We start from the raw sequence: 16,186 nt of genomic DNA on the forward strand, positions 1-16,186 counted from the left end.
TCAAAGTCTTTCATCTTGCATTTCTTAATATTCTCTATCTCTTATTTGGACATAAATTGTTTTCCTCTCCATAGTTCTGAGAAGTAAGCTATGCTTTCCTCTCCTGATTTATCTATGGTATCACCCTTTATGTCTAAATCTTGAACCCATTTTGACTTTATTTTTGTATAAGGTGCAAGATGTTGGTCTATGCCTAGTTTCTGCCATACTATCTTCCAGTTTTCCCAGAAGTTTTTGTCAAATACTGAGTTCCTATCCCAGAAGCTGGAGTCTTTGGTATATTACTATAATCATTACTACTGTGTCTCCTGTGCCTAACCTATTCCATTGATCCACCACTCTATTTCTTAGCCAGTACCAAATAGTTTTGATGACTGCCGCTTTATAGTAGGCCTCCACCAGTTGTGGATGACCATGGATCAGCACCTTGAAGAGCCACAGGCCACAGTGTGGCTGTGCAGTCTGATATGGGAGCCACAGCTCCTGAGTGACTTATAACCAGTAACTGCCGCATCCCATGTTGTATCTACCCCATGAGGAGTAGCTGGAGTGTCCTCTCCAGGGGGCTGGCCTGGGCAGATCAATTGGAAAACAAGCTGTTGCCCATACAGCATGTTTTCCCTCTCCGTGACATTGGTGGATCCAAAGGAGAGGTAGAGCCAATACAGTTTGGCACCAGTGCTGCCACAGGAATTGCCAGAGGGATGTAATGTCCAACATCCAACTGCCTAAGGGACTCCGACTCCTGATTTTTCCTCGGGGTTAACTCCCAAAGCTTTTCCCATATATGGGTATAGCCGCAAAGCAGCAGAGGTTTAAAATCAGGGTTCCTTCCCCTAGGCATATTGCCTGCCAAGGCTAACAAGCCCCATCTACCTGAAGTGACAGGTTTTAAGGCACCAGTGACTCGCCTTTGCCCCTTCTCCTATTAGTGAAAACAGTTCCGCCACGAGAAGGCCAGGAGTTGGGCTTCGGTTATCAGAGGCTATTTGAGACACACGCTATTGGAGCATTTTATAGAGTTTGGGAGCTTATCCCCACTCCCACCCCAGCATGATAGATAGCTTCAAATTTGGTATGGCTATCCCACCTTCCTATGCATTTTTTTCATTAGTTCCCTTGATATTCTTGAATTTTTGTTTTTCCAGGTGAATTTTGTTATTATTTTTTCTAACTCTATAAAATATTTTTTGGTAGTCTGATTGGTATGGCACTGAATAGGTAAATTAATTTAGGTAGAATTGTCATTTTTATTTTATTAGCTCGACCTATCCCTGAGCAAATGATATTTTTCCAATTACATAGATCTAATTTTATTTGTGTGAAAAGTGTTTTGTGTTCACGAAGTTCCTGGGTTTGTATTGGCAGGTAGACTCCCAAGTATTTTATATTATCTACCATTACTTTAAATGGAATTTCTCTGTCTCTTGCTACTGAGCTTTGTTGGTCATGTAAAAAAATGCTGATGATATATGTGGGTTTATTTTATATCCTGCACCTCTGCTAAAGTTGTTAATTGTTTCAAGCAGTTTTTAATTGATTCTTTAGGATTCTCTAAGTATACCATCATATCCTCTGCAAAGAGTGAAAGTTTTGTTTCCTCCTTACCTATTCTAATTCCTTTTTCTTCTCTTATTGCTATAGCTAACATTTCTAGTACAATATTATTGGGAATGCCTCTCACTTATCCCCATTACATATAATGTTTGCTGATGGTTTTAGGTAGATACTGTTTATTATTTTAAGGAAAGTTCCACCTATTCCTATCTCTCTAGTGTTTTTTTCTAGTGTTTTTAATAGGAATGAGTGTTGCATTTTGTCAGATGCTTTCTCTGCATCTTTTGAGATAATCATGTGATTTTGGTTAGCTTTGTTATTGATGTGGTTGATTATATTAATAGTTTTTCTAATATTGAACCAACCTTGCATTCCTGGTATAAATCCCACCTGGTCACAGTGTATTAGCCTGGTAATCACTTGCTGTAATCTCCTTGCTAATATTTTATTTAAAATTTTTGCATTGATATTCATTAGGGAAATTGGTCTGTAATTTTCTTTCTCTGTTTTGGCTCTGCCTAGTTTAGGTTTCAACACCATATTTGTATCATGAAAGGTATTTGGTAGAAGTCCTAATTCATCCATTTCCCCAAATAGTTTGTATAGTATTAGAATTTATTGTTCATTAAGTGTTTGGTAGAATTCACGTGTAAACCTATCTGGCCCTGGAGATTTTTGCTTAGGGAGTTCATTAATGGCTTGTTCAATTTCTTTTTCTAAAATGGGCGTATTTAAGGATTTTATTTCTTCTTCAGTTAACCTGGGCAATTTGTATTTTTGTAAATATTCATCAATTTCATTTAGATTGTCAAATTTATTGGCATGTAGTTGGGTAAAATAGCTCCTAATTATTGCTTTAATTTCCACTTCATTGGTGGTGAAATCACCCCTTTCATTTTTGATACTGATAATTTGGTTTTCTTCTTTCTTTTTTTTAAATCAAATTAACCAAAGGTTTACCAATTTTATTGTTTTTTTTTCATAAAACCAGCTCTTACTTTGATTAATTCTATAGTATTCTTGCTTTCAATTTTATTAATTTCTCCTTTGATTTTCAGGATTTCTAATTTAGTTGGGGATTTTTAATTTGTTCTTTTTCTAGCTTTTTTAGATGCATGCCCAATTCATTGATCTCCTCTTTCCCTTTTTTATTCATGTAAGCATTTAGAGATATAAAATTTTCCCTAAGCACTGCTTTGGCTGCATCTCAGAGGTTTTGGTATGTTGTCTCATAGTCATTTTCTTGGATGAAGTTATTGATTGTTTCTATGATTTGTTGTTTGAACCACCCATTCTTTAGGATGAGATTATTTAGTTTCCAATTAATTTTCAGTCTACCTTTCCATGGCTCTTTATTACATGTAATTTTTATTGTATTATGATCTGAGAAGGATGCATTTACTATTTCTGCCTTTCTAAATTTGACTATGATGGTTTTTTGACCTACCACATGGTCAATTTTTGAGTATGTGCCACATACTGCTGAGAAAAAGGTATATTCCTTTCTATCCCCATTCAGTTTTCTCGAGATAGCTATCATATCTAGCTTTTCTAATATTCTATTCACCTCTTTGACTTCTTTCTTATTTATTTTGTGGTTAGATTTATCTAATTCTGAGAGTGGATGGTTCAGATCCCCCCATGTATAGTTTTGCTGTCTATTTCCTCTTGTAATTCATTTAACTTCTCCCCTAAGAATTTGGATGCTATACCACTTGGTGCATACATGTTTAGTATTGATATTACTTCATTATCTATCATACCTTTTAGCAAGATGTAGTTTCCTTCCTTATATCTTTTAATTAGATCTATTTTTTGCTTTTGATTTGTCTGAAATAAGTATGGCTATCCCTGCTTTTTTGATGTCAGCTCTAAACATAATATATTTTGCTGCAACCTTTTACCTTTACTCTGTGTGTATCTCTGCTTCAAATGTGTTTCTTTTAAACAATATGTTGTAGGATTCTAATTTTTAATCCACTCTGCTATTTGCTTCTGTTTTATGGGAGAGTTCATCCCATTCACATTCACAGTTAAGATTATTAACTGTTTATTTCCCTCCATCCTCTTTTCCCCTTTGTTTGTACTTTTCTCCGCTTCTTTCACCCCATTCCTCTTGACCAGTGTTTTGCTTCTGACCACTGGCTCCCTCGATCTGCCCTCCCTTTTATCAGCTGCACTTCTTTTTCTTACCCCCTCTTTTTCCCCTGCTGAAGAGGATTTTAAAGCCAATCCAGGAAGGGAAGAGCTGAGAATTCTGGCCATCATCCTGGAACAATTATTGAAAGAATCTCCCCATGAGTTTGGGGTGAAATATGTACCCCTACACTATCTGGTAAGGCAGGGTTAGCAATTTGAGTAGTTTGGGTGATCAGTAAATCGGTCTTGCTCTGTGTCTGATATGTAACATGAAGCAAACCAGGGGAGCCCAGCAGATCTGAACTAAGATGTTTTAATTTCTAATATGGTACATAATTTCTTACTAGCTGTGTGAAGCTTGACAATCCACTAAACCCTGTTTGCTTTAGTTTCCTCATCTGTAAAATGAGCTGCAGAAGGAAATAGCAAATCACTCCAGTATCTTTGCCAAGAAAACCCCAAATGGATTCACGAAGTGTCAAACACAAGTGAAACAAGTGAACCACAACACAAAACTTTTCATATGGTACATAATTTGGTAGATATAAACCTTATAAACAAAAGCTCTTTGGGGGACACTCACAATGCTTTAAGAGTATAAAGGGCCATTTAAATGGTCAAGGTCAGTGGTCACCAAGGCAAGATGCATGCAACCTATGGTGCTGTGGATAATGGATTTAGCAGATACTCAGGGACCCACCTGGAGACTGATTTAAACTGATTGAATTAACTGTTGACTGATTGAATCAACTGACTGTTGACCACTTACTAGATTGTAAGCACATCTGGCTGGTACTTAATAGTACTTAATGAATTTGAATGACACTAGCCAATCAGCTTGAAGAACCTCCCATTTCTGGGAGGGGAAGATGAAGGAGGAAGCAGATGCTGGCAGGAGAGGGCTTCCTCTTTGGCTGCGAGACATCTGCGAGACATCGGCGAGACATCGGCATGGTGGCAGGGAACTTCACAGGGGAGTTTAGGAAGGCGAGGATTTCAGGCTATAAGAAATCTATTCTCAATATTTCTCTTTCTTTTACTATCTTTCAATAAACCCTTTAAAAACCTAAACTTGTTTATCAGTGATTTTAGTCAGTTTCCCCCCAAAACTGGGGGGACAGATTAGAACCCACATTTAGAAATTTAAATTATACAGTTCACAAAACACTGATTCATTGGGATACAAGGAAAAAATAAATCTAGTTTTATTCTGTATCTTTTAAAGGTTATCTTACTAATATTTAGTATGTAGATTGACATTGCTGTGCTAATTCAGTTTTTATGTCAGTCATATATTACATGTGGTACATATGGTATCCTGAGGAAAAAGTGGGAGTTACCCAACACAGTGGGGTTGATAGTGGAACCATTCCTTGTTCATTTACTCTCAGCCTGTTGTAACACAATATAGTTTTTTAAGTGTGCAGTGAAGTGGATCTTGGGGCACTATTACCTAGTTTGCAATAAACTAGACCTCATAAAATAAACAAGTGATTTGAAATAACTGCTGCCAAGAATCCATAGATTGATAATAATACTAATACCCCAAACACAAACAAGAAGGAATTGCTAAGCTGACATGCTTACTCTTAGGGATGAGCTCTTTGAAAGCCACATCATGAAGTAAAACAGTGATGAGCCAATCAGATATGACAAGAAGTCAGCCTGAAGGATTCAAAAGTAGCAATGTGTGTGTGTGTGTGTGTGTGTATATATATATATATATATATATATATATATATATATATATATATATATATATATATATTTGCTGTAGTTAATGAGAAAATTTGGCCTAAGAATAGAATGTGTCCTATTGATTAGAGACATGCAAATTTTAAAAATGCTAAGGTACCACCTCACACCTATCAGATTGACTAATATGACAAAAAAAGGAAAATAATAAATGTTGGAGAAGCTGTGGAAAAATTGGAAAACCAATGCATTGTTGGTGCAGGTGTGAACTGATCCAACCATTCTGGAGAGCAATTTGGAACTATGCCCAAAGGGCTATGTGGATGTGCATACCCTTTGACCCAGTAATACCACTACTAGGTCTGTATCCAAAAGAGATCATAAAAAAGGGGGAAAGGATCCACATGTATGAAAATACTTATAGCAGTTCTTTCTGTGGAGGCAAGAATTGGAAGTTGAGGGGATGCCCACCAATTGAAGAATGGCTGAACAAATTGTGGTATATGAATGTAATGGAATACTATTGTGCTATAAGAAATGATGAGCAGGAAGATTTCAGAAAAACCTGGAAAGACTTAGGTGGACTGATGCTGAGTGAAGTAATCAGAATGAGGAGAACATTGTACACAGTAACAGCAACATTCTGCGATGATCAACTGTGATACACTTAGCTCTTCTCAGCAATGCAATGATCCAAGATAATGCCAAAGGACTCTTTATGGAAAATGCTTTCCACATTCAGAAAAAAGAACTGTGGAATCTGAATGCAAATTAAACCATACTGTTTCTGCTTTTTTTTTCTTTTTTGAGGTTTTTCTCTTTTGTTTTGATTCTTCTTTCACAATAAGACTAATGCAGAAATATGTTTAATGTGGTTGTACATATATAACCTATATCAGATTTCTTTCTGTCTTGGGGAGGGGAAGGGAAGAGAGGGAGGGAGAAAAATTTGGAACTAGAAATCTTATAAAAACAAATGTTGAAAACTATCTTCACATGTAACTGGAAAATAATAAAATACTTTTATGATTAAAAATAAAAGTATAAATCAAATCTGGGGGGAGAAAGAATAGTTTGTCTTGAAATATTAGGTCCACCTATCTGAATGAAGCCTGTCCTTGGGCATACTTTCCCTTCTATGCTATGATTTGTTCTCTCTGGGCTTTGACACCATTCCTCCCCATGTGGGTAGATCTTCTTTCTCTCTTCTTGTTCCCACTCTTTTCAGCTTCCTTTTATGTGCCTGTCTTTCTCTATTAGAAAGTAACTTCCTTGAGGGCAGGAACTGTCTTTCTTTTGGCTTTTAATTGTATTTCCAGTACTTAGCTACCACATGGCACATAAGAAGTGCTTAATTAATGCCTGTCATTTTGCCTTATCCCAGAATTTTCTGACCTGTTTAAAAATTCATGAAATAAAAAGTGGATATTGAACCCATTTGATAAAAAGTGAAAACACAATAGAACAACTAATGACCACTAGGGAAGGTGGAAATTTATGAGGCAAATTTCAACAACAAACTCTGCATAGTGGATGGGATAAAAAAAATAAGGGTTAGGGTTTAATAACTGCAGTCACTGATGTCCTACTTCTCTTTGGATCTTTTCAAATTATCCTTTTTAAGGATGATGAGGGGGCAGCTGGGTGGCGCAGTGGATAAAGCACCGACCCTGGATTCAGGAGTACCTGAGTTCAAATTGGGCCTCAGACACTTGATACTTACTAGCTGTATGACTCTGGGCATGTCACTTAACCCCCATTGCCCCACACACACAAAAAAAAAGGATGATGATCACCCATAAAAGTCAAGGATTTGAACTCATTGTAGATTCAGAAAGATTTTGAAATGATTATATCATAAAGTGTTAAATCAGGATAGTCAATAATGAGGAATTATAATCAATAGCATTTCTACCACTCGAATATTAATAATAATAATTTTACTAAGAGAAAATATTTTGTGCCACTAATATATAAAAATATTTTAATACTGTTTATTCCATCTTCATCTCCTTTTTATCCTTTAAACATTCCTATTCTTGCATATTTTATAATGTGCTATGTATTAATACATACAGTATGACATACGCTGTAAATCCCTGCCTAAAATTTTTTTGCTGATGGGGGGATGAAAACAAAAAGCTTAAAAGTTGCTTATGTAGAGCATGGTGGGGTGTGGATGTAGCTTCCCTATATTGGCTGCTCATGAGTCTGTCCTATTTAAAAGCCCAAATTCCAATTAAGGGCCATTCACTTACTCCAGGCTTGTCCTTAAATTCCCAAAAAGGATAGTGACTAAATGTTTAAACACCTAACAAATCAAGATTTCTGTTTCAGGTTGACTGAAGGATATTTCACATTTGTTTATGAATCAATTTGGCCTTAGCAAATAACTTCCAATAATTTTTGAAAATGATTTTTCCCTCAAATTTCAGTGACTGAAAGGAATAGAGACACAGCTTCTATTAGATCTATGGATCACTCCACCATTTTGAAACAACATGGCAGCCAATAAGCTTTTTTCCATAAGACTATTCCTATTTTTTATGAATTTCAGTGATGTTTTCCCTAACATGACATTTTTTCAATGCACCTTCATATCTATTACCTCATTATATCCCTAAGGAAGATATTAGCATTTCCATTTAAGAGAGGATGAAACTGAGAGAAATTCAGTGACTTACCTGAGGTAAAATAAAAGGTAAGAGGTAAGAGGCAGAGCCAGGACTATCCCCCCCTCCAAGTCTCCAGACTCCCAGGGTCTACTGTCCCATAGATTCAAATGAAAGTTAATAAAGATGGTGGTACCACAGGGAGCTGCCCAGCTGAAGAAAGTTTGGGTAAATATGGAGGCTGGAAGCCCCATGAGTCCCTTCCTTGAGTGTAACTATTGGAGCCCATGTCTATCTGGTTCAACCTCCTCATCTGTTATTGAGACTGGAACTTCAGAAGTCTGTGACCACAAGTCCCAATCTCAGACCTAGCTGTAAGTTTCTCATTTTGGTCCTGCTTCAGCTCTGAGGCCACCTCTCACCTTTATCTGATGACCTGTCAACTGCTTCTTGAAATGGGGTTTATGGGTACTGAATCCCAGACCACCACTTGGTGGCTGGAACTTTTTACTGCTCTTCATTCCCCATGCAGAAGAAAGCCCAAACAGAACCACAGACTCTCTTCATCCACTGTCCTTGTCATTCCCCAACCTCCCAGCACCTCTCCAAACACTATGTTGGTTAAAATGGCTTGCAGTCCACTAAAAACAAGGCCCCTCAAATATGGCTGGTCCTGGCAAGTTTCAGTCTGAGGCAGATCATCTCACCTGTGGTTAGTAAATGGGAGAAACTCACTGTCCTAGGGATAGTGGCATTGCTCACTGCTCAAACACCACAAAGGTTGGGGATGCCATTCAGCTTAAGGGAATTCCAACAGCCCCAGAGCCCTACATTTCTCCTTATTTTCTTGTACAGGACAGAGCAATACCTCTAATACACAATCTAAAGATGTAGTTTTGTTGTCAAACACTTGATTACCAGAGGAAGGAGTGGGCCTGGGTCCTTGGCCCAACAACAAGAAGTCTACACCTAACAAACACCTCTGCTTCCTTCTCCTCCTTTTCAGCTGTCATCATCACTCTTACCCCAGTGCCTCAATTTCCCCAACTTCTATCCTCTTATACTTCAGTAAAACGTAGTAAACCACAAAGAACATAGAGGGAATATTAAATAAGAAATCACCACAGCCGTTCTTACACTGTATGTACTATTTCCTCTCCTTTCCCATTTCTCTAATTCATATGAGGATGGGCCTGGTGACATGACTAGAGCTTACCTGTGTGATGCAAGCACCCGTGAAAGCCACAATGACAGCTACCACATTGACCGTGAGCTGGAATTGCAGGAACTTAGAGATGCTGTCATAAACATTGCGGCCCCACATCACCGCCTTGACGATGCTGCTGAAGTTGTCATCTGTCAGGATGATGTCTGAAGCTTCCTTGGCAACATCAGTACCGGCGATTCCCTGAGAGACAGGACAAGGTCTTTCAGGGAAGGATGGTCAAGCACATTCAGGGGAGCAGGAAAGGACCTCTGTGCTACAAGAACCTGAGAGCTGCTGCTGGCTACAGATATCTCCCACACACGCAAGGGCAGGCACCCATCCACAGAGGCTAGATACAGACCCCTTCATGCATGTGCCCACATAATCTCAGGGTTCTAAAGAGACCCAGTGCATTGCCTGAACAAGAATTATCTCTGCAGCATATTCAACAAGTGGTCATGCTACCTTTTATCAGCCTCCAATAAGAGCAAACCTACTGCCTCCTACGGCAGCCCACTTCACTTCTAGAGAGCACTCATCATTAGGAATTTGTTTCCCTGACCCTCAGTGTTAAATTTGATATTTTCCAACTTCCATCCATTGCTCCTTTTTCAGCCCTTTGGGACCAAGAAGAAAAGTATATTCCTTCATCTTCCTTCAAGCACTTGAAAACAGATATCACATCTCCCATAGGCCTTTTTTCCAGGCTTTATAGCCCCAGCTTCTTCAACCAATCCAAATGCTGCATGAACTTGAGGCCCTTCACTATGCTGGTCACCTTCCTCTGAATTCGCTCCAGCTTATCAATATCCATCCTACAATGTGACATCCAGAGCTGAATATGGCCCCAGAGCAAAGGAAAGCAAAGCTATCGCCTCTCTAGTCCTGGATGGCACACCTCTCTCAAAGAGGCCTAAGGGTTCAGCAGCTCTCTTGGCTGTAAAGTCATGCTGCTGCATCCAGTAAACAATGTTTTGTAAAAGGTGAATACATCTGCTGCATACAGTCATGCTCAGCACCCTATGTATGAGTTTGTGTGTACATACACCTCACTTCACATAATACATACATACATGCATATATACATATGTGCATACATACATCAACCTCACACACAATACAGATATGCCCAGCTATCTACACATAGCCCCATCCTCCTACCACACACATATCCCCTCACCTAGACATATTCAATTACAGAAGACACACACAACTGCTAACAAGATGCTAACACTTACTCCTCACAAAACACACAAACACTACATAAACATTCCTACATAAACACTCGCAATCATCTTTTACACACACACACACATTCACAATTTTTGCCTCCATATAAAAGCACGCAACTGTCCCCATGACATATACCCTTACCCACAGAGAAGGACTCAACCCCATACATATCCATACCATTTTTTCTGCCACTTGTACTTATATGTCCAAAATGCATGGAAACTCCCTACTCATTCACTGACTCTCAAGGTACACACCTACATCATATGGTTTCCTATATGGAAACTATAGCAAAGACCACCAAAAATATCTTTGTTGGTCTCAAGCTCTAGTTCTACTCTTATAAACCAGCATTTTGACCAGAAGCATTTCAGAATTTGGAGCTGCTCTTCTCTCCTTCATGAACAACCTTCAACATAAAACTGCTGAGCTTGCAAATAATTCAACTTCTGACTGACAAATACACGAGTTGACCAGTGGAAAACCCCCTGAAGAAGGTTTGTCTCCATGTTAGCAAATTTTGGATGCCATAGGCAGCCTAGAGCCCTCAGCAGAGCATATTTGAGCCCTGGAGTCTAGGACCCCATTTCTGTCTGGGGGAGGAAGCTCTCCTCAACTACTATGGAGCCCAGGCATACCTGAGTGCAAATAGGAGAAAGATATTCCTAAACTCCACATCCTCTGAGAAGGCTTCCTCAATTTGATGGAGCAAATATTATGATAGGCTAATGCACTCCCTTTCACAATTCAGTCCTCCAAGGGTACCATGCCCACTGGTTAACAATAATCTAAATACTTACATGTATGTATTGTTAGTTCTGTTAATTCTTTACATCTTCCTGCCTTTATATCTCCATGTTGTCTTCCTTGCCTAGTTCATTGAATAACATGCTACATTTAACAACTGGGTATATGAACACTTCATCAATGCAGTCTCATGATGAAGAGTAACTTGCCTCCATTTAAGTCTCTTTCATCATTATGAGAAAGCAGTGAGCAAGTGTCTCATTGCATAATGGTGCTAGGCTGGCTATGAGAGGACTAGCCCCTGCTTGGGCTCTAAACTCTCCAAATAGAGGACCTATGTCTTATCTAAATCCTCTGTCTCTGTCTCTTTTTTCCCAGTATCTAGCACACAGTAGATTCTCAATAAATGTTTAGTGATTGAATTAATTATAGTGGAATAATATTGAAAAAATAACTAGACAAGTACCTCCACAACTAGGCTCCATCCAACCCATGAAAACTGTTCTCTCATTTCTCCCCCATACTCTTCATTTCATTCAGGCTTACTAACTGTGATGTTCCTCATATGTATGTCAGCATAGAAATCAAGCTTGTTGTTATCTCCTCACCCAGAATGTCATTTCCTCTCCTCTCTGCCTATTCAAATGCTACCCTATCCTTCAGAACAGAACTCAAAGTCTACCCCTTCTGTGAAGCCTTCCTTAAGGACTCCAAGCTTTCTGATTGATTGTTTGTTTGATCTGTCATTATACATACATACATACATGTGGTCTGGACTGTATCACCAGGTATACATTTGGTCTGGACTGTATCACCAGGTATCTGTATTTTTTCTTGCAGAGTTTTCTAATTGATCCAAATGCATTAGTATTATTTCCCCAGCTAGAATGTAATCTTTTTGAGGTCAAGAATCATATCTGATAATTCTGTAACCACTTATGCCCAGCTTTGGTCCTAAGACACAAGAAGTGACTCATAAAGATCTGTTGGTTGAAGAAAACTCTGGGCCCCCAAGGCTGATGATATTGTAATCCGGATTTCTCAGCAGATAAAAGGGGTGGGTGCTCTCTGGAGAACAACTCATGCCCATACCATGGCAAAGCCAACGTCTGCCTTCTTCAGGGCTGGCCCATCATTGGTCCCATCCCCAGTCACAGCCACGACCTGTCTCTGCTCCGTGTGGGTACTGTCGATGATGCCTGTGGGGAGGAATGATCAAGGAACATGAGACAAGCCCTGTCCACCACACCCCTCAAGGGTCTTACCTAAGGTAGTCAAAAAGAGAAGTGGCCCCATTTTGCCCAAGGTCACATAGAGAGTTAGTAGCAAAGCTAAGTGTAGGAATATAGGTCTCTTATCCTCTGGTCTAATGCTCTTTCTAGCACAACACCCTTATAAGGAGGGGTAGTCTAGTCTAGTAGACAGTGGACCAAGAGTCTGGACACCCCCCTTCTACTCCAAACTCAGCCATCAACTAGCTAGGTGTCCTTGGACAAGTCATTTCCCCTCAGTTCCTTCATCACCAAAATTACAGAAGATACACTAAAATAAGAATGCTGGATTAGATGAACTCAAAAGTCCCTTACAGCTCTGACATCCTATTGGTCATGATGAGTTCAGATTGAATGAGTCTGAAAATGATTTTGCAAAGAGATCTATATATAGTTTGGTTCTTTGGAAATGGGAACAAAACAGTCTAAATTTGCTAATGCTCTTGTGCTTTATTTAATTGCACCTCTTTTATGTGGGTATTTTAAGGAACAGCCACCATGGTGTACAAAGACTTGGTCACAATATGACGAGGGGAGGGATAGCAAAGGCCCAGGGACCTCAACCACAGGAAGTAGAACAAAAAAGGCACTGAAGCCAAAGACTTGGAATCAGAGAACTTGGGTTCAAGTGCTGATTCTGACACTACCACTGGACTCCAGGTTATGAAGACCTAAGCTTAAATCCTGACTCAAGTACTTATTAGCTATGTAATGCTCAGCAAGTCCCTTAGCCTCAGTTTCCTCATCTGCAAAATGAGGGGGTTGGACCAAGTATCCTTCAAGGTCCTTTCTGGCTCTCCTGGTATGATCCTATATCTTGCATCAGAACCTCTTTATGCCTCAGCGAATAATCAGACCCTATAAGCCTATGGTCTGTGATCTTTTTCAGCTCTGGACATATGATCCCTGACTCTCCATGCATATGATTTTCATCTTGATAGAATATAAGCTTTTTGAGGGCAGAGACACTTTCATTTTTTTCCCTTTGTTTCCCCAGTACCCAGTCAAGTGCCTGGTGCATAGTAGATGCTTAATGAATGCTTGGCGATGGACTTATTGAATGATGCTGTTAATGGAGTTTGGGGAAGGGCTATAGGAGCTTGATCCACATGGCTCTTTACTGACCAGGGTGGAAGCACAACTGAAATCATTGACAGGAAGGGGGGGGGGTCTGGTCTATTAACAATTGTTTTGGAGATTAACCAAATTCCACTGAGAGACTGACCCATAAATGATCATGGACCTACTGGGGGATCCCTCACCTATAAATCATCTGTAAGTTAGTTCTAATTTCAATTTGGACTGTCTGGTCAACTACCTATTACCCATTTAAAAATATTAAACCCTTCTTTGGGGGCATCGATAAGTTTCACACTCATGATCCATTTTCTTTTTCAGGCCCAATTACTTCTGGAGGAATTGTTTGCTGTCCCAAAACCATCCTGGTTAAGTTTAGAGAGGTTAATCACCAGGCCGGTGACCACTAGGTGAGTTTATTTCCCTATAAAAATTCACGAAGATACTGATCATTGACCATTTGCAACAGAACAGGGTGCCCTTACACCAGGAAGAAGCCACAGATCATTAAAGTTCTAGGGTAGGTACAGAATGCTCTACATTTTACAAAGTGCTTTTATGTATATTATCATCTGCCTGCCATTGTGCCCTCCAGATTCTAGGCCTTGCCACCTGCTTTGCTGTTGTACCCTCAGAACAACTGAAGTTTGTCATCTGCCCTGCAGCTGACCCTCCTATATGTGTTGCTTTTCCCTATTAGAATGTAAGCTTCTTGAAAGCTTTCCTATCCTATATCCCAAGTGCTTAGCACAGTGATTGGCACATAGTACATGCTTAAGAATTTTTTATTCATAATGACCTAGTTGAGGTAGGCTGGGTTCATAAACTTAAGTTACAGATGAATCAACTGAGGCTTAGATTTGGAAAGAGCTTCAGAGGTCATCTAGACCAAGTTCAGTGACTTGGTCAAAGTCACATAAATAGACAACAGCAAATCCTGGAATAGAATACAGGCCCTCTTGACTCCAAATGCAGTCCTCTTTCCACTATATCTCTATGCCTTTCAAAAACAATAGTTCACACCACACTCAATAAAAAATACAGGGACTCCCATCAGCTTGAAGGGAAGCTCAGGTTCCCAACAAGATAATACAGAGGAGATGAGTCCAAATGTATGTCTCCCATTTCCTCATCCAAGGGAAGCCCTTTCTACTTTGTGCTGAGATCAAAGTCTCTACCAGTCAGACCTTGAATTTCACCCTTTGGAATGCAAACAATAAACCTTTCATGCAGCAGCAGCACTGGGGTTTGCTGACCCTTTCTGCTGATAAGTTAGGCTTCAGATACATGCATGACTAATCTACTGGAAGAAGATCAAAAGTAAACCTGCTGGGTGATGAAATGTGAAGAGATACAGTGATATTTACACTGAGGCATTTCAGGAGCCTCCTGACCAAATTCCAAGCATGGAACCCAATCCCTTTAAACAGGGCCTCTCTTCATAGAATCACAGAACTGGGACAGCTATTCCAACTTCTGCCATTTTACAGAGGAAGAAATTGAGGCTTGGGGAGGGTAGGTGACTTACCCAGTAGCAGAAATGGGACTAGAGGCAGCCTGATGTAAAGAGAAGAATGACACACTAAAGGTCAAGTCGGCCTCCAACACTTGCCACTTATATAACCAAGGATCATAAATCTAGAGCTGTAAGGGATCTCTGGGGTCATCTTGAATAGAAGTGTCAAACACACCTAAAGCCTGAACCAGATTAGAATGCAACTGGGAAATATTTAACAAAATAAAAATACAATAGAACATGGTTGTTGTTTAGTCATCTTTCAGTCTTTTCTGACTCTTTGTGGCCCCATTTGGGGTTTTCTTGGCAGAGATACTGGAATGCTTTATCATTCCCTTCTCCAGCTCATTGTATAGATGAGGAAACTGATGCAAAAAGGGTTAAGTGACTTATTCAGGGTCATACAGGTAGTATCTGAGGCCAGATTTGAACTCAGGAACATGAGTCTTTCTGACTCCAGACCCAATGCTCTATCTATTGCACCACCTGGCTGCTCCAAGATCCCCCATGCTCATAATATAACTTGCTACTCCTTACATAAACTTCATTTAGCTTCTAAGCCCTTTTATAGATATAATGCAATAACAAAGCAATTTTACATCTCCATGTTCTTTCCAGTAGATTTGAAACACACACAACTTGAGGGAGTTAAGTAGAAAATTCCTTCATTTTTCTTGTGGAATATTTATAAAATTAGAGATTGAGATCTGGAAGAGACAATAGTCCAATCCCTTCATTTTACAGCTTAGGACACTGAAACCTGGACAGGTGAGAGTGTTGGCCACCATGCCATGTGGAGTCTCACCATCTCTGCCTAGTTAGCATGACTGTTTTCTCTTCTGTCTCAACCTATACCCAATATAAGTTTCCAGTGAGCCAAGCATAGACTTGAGTAAGTCAAGAAAAAAATTCTTTCATTTTACTCTAATTTTTTCCCAACAGATATAACCTCCCTGAAGTCATCAATATCTTCAATTTTGTCTTAGTATTATTCACTTTGCATAGCATGGTGTCTGGAAAATAATAGGCCATGATGTTTGTTGAATTGATCATCCTTAGAGGGTTTCCTAGGACTACAAAAGATTATGATATGAATGTCACTTCAATGTACAGTGAATCTGTTATAAGAAAT

At 39.4% G+C, this 16,186-nt stretch overlaps 1 protein-coding gene across 11 annotated transcripts in view; it reads right to left on the reverse strand.

The window, feature by feature from the left end:
* The window catches only part of ATP2B2 (ATPase plasma membrane Ca2+ transporting 2), a 696,441-nt gene that overhangs the window by 32,010 nt on the left and 648,245 nt on the right, over positions 1 to 16,186 (reverse strand). For all 11 annotated transcript variants that reach the window (XM_043971621.1, XM_043971693.1, XM_043971614.1 and 8 more), the window contains 2 exons: positions 12,283 to 12,389; positions 9,220 to 9,411 (listed from right to left, as the gene is read on the reverse strand). In XM_043971621.1, coding sequence (XP_043827556.1) covers positions 9,220 to 9,411; positions 12,283 to 12,389 — 299 coding nt within the window. The remainder of the gene's footprint in view (positions 1 to 9,219; positions 9,412 to 12,282; positions 12,390 to 16,186) is intronic.

This window comes from Dromiciops gliroides, chromosome 1 (genome assembly GCF_019393635.1).
Source record: "Dromiciops gliroides isolate mDroGli1 chromosome 1, mDroGli1.pri, whole genome shotgun sequence".
Lineage (NCBI taxonomy): Eukaryota > Metazoa > Chordata > Mammalia > Microbiotheria > Microbiotheriidae > Dromiciops > Dromiciops gliroides.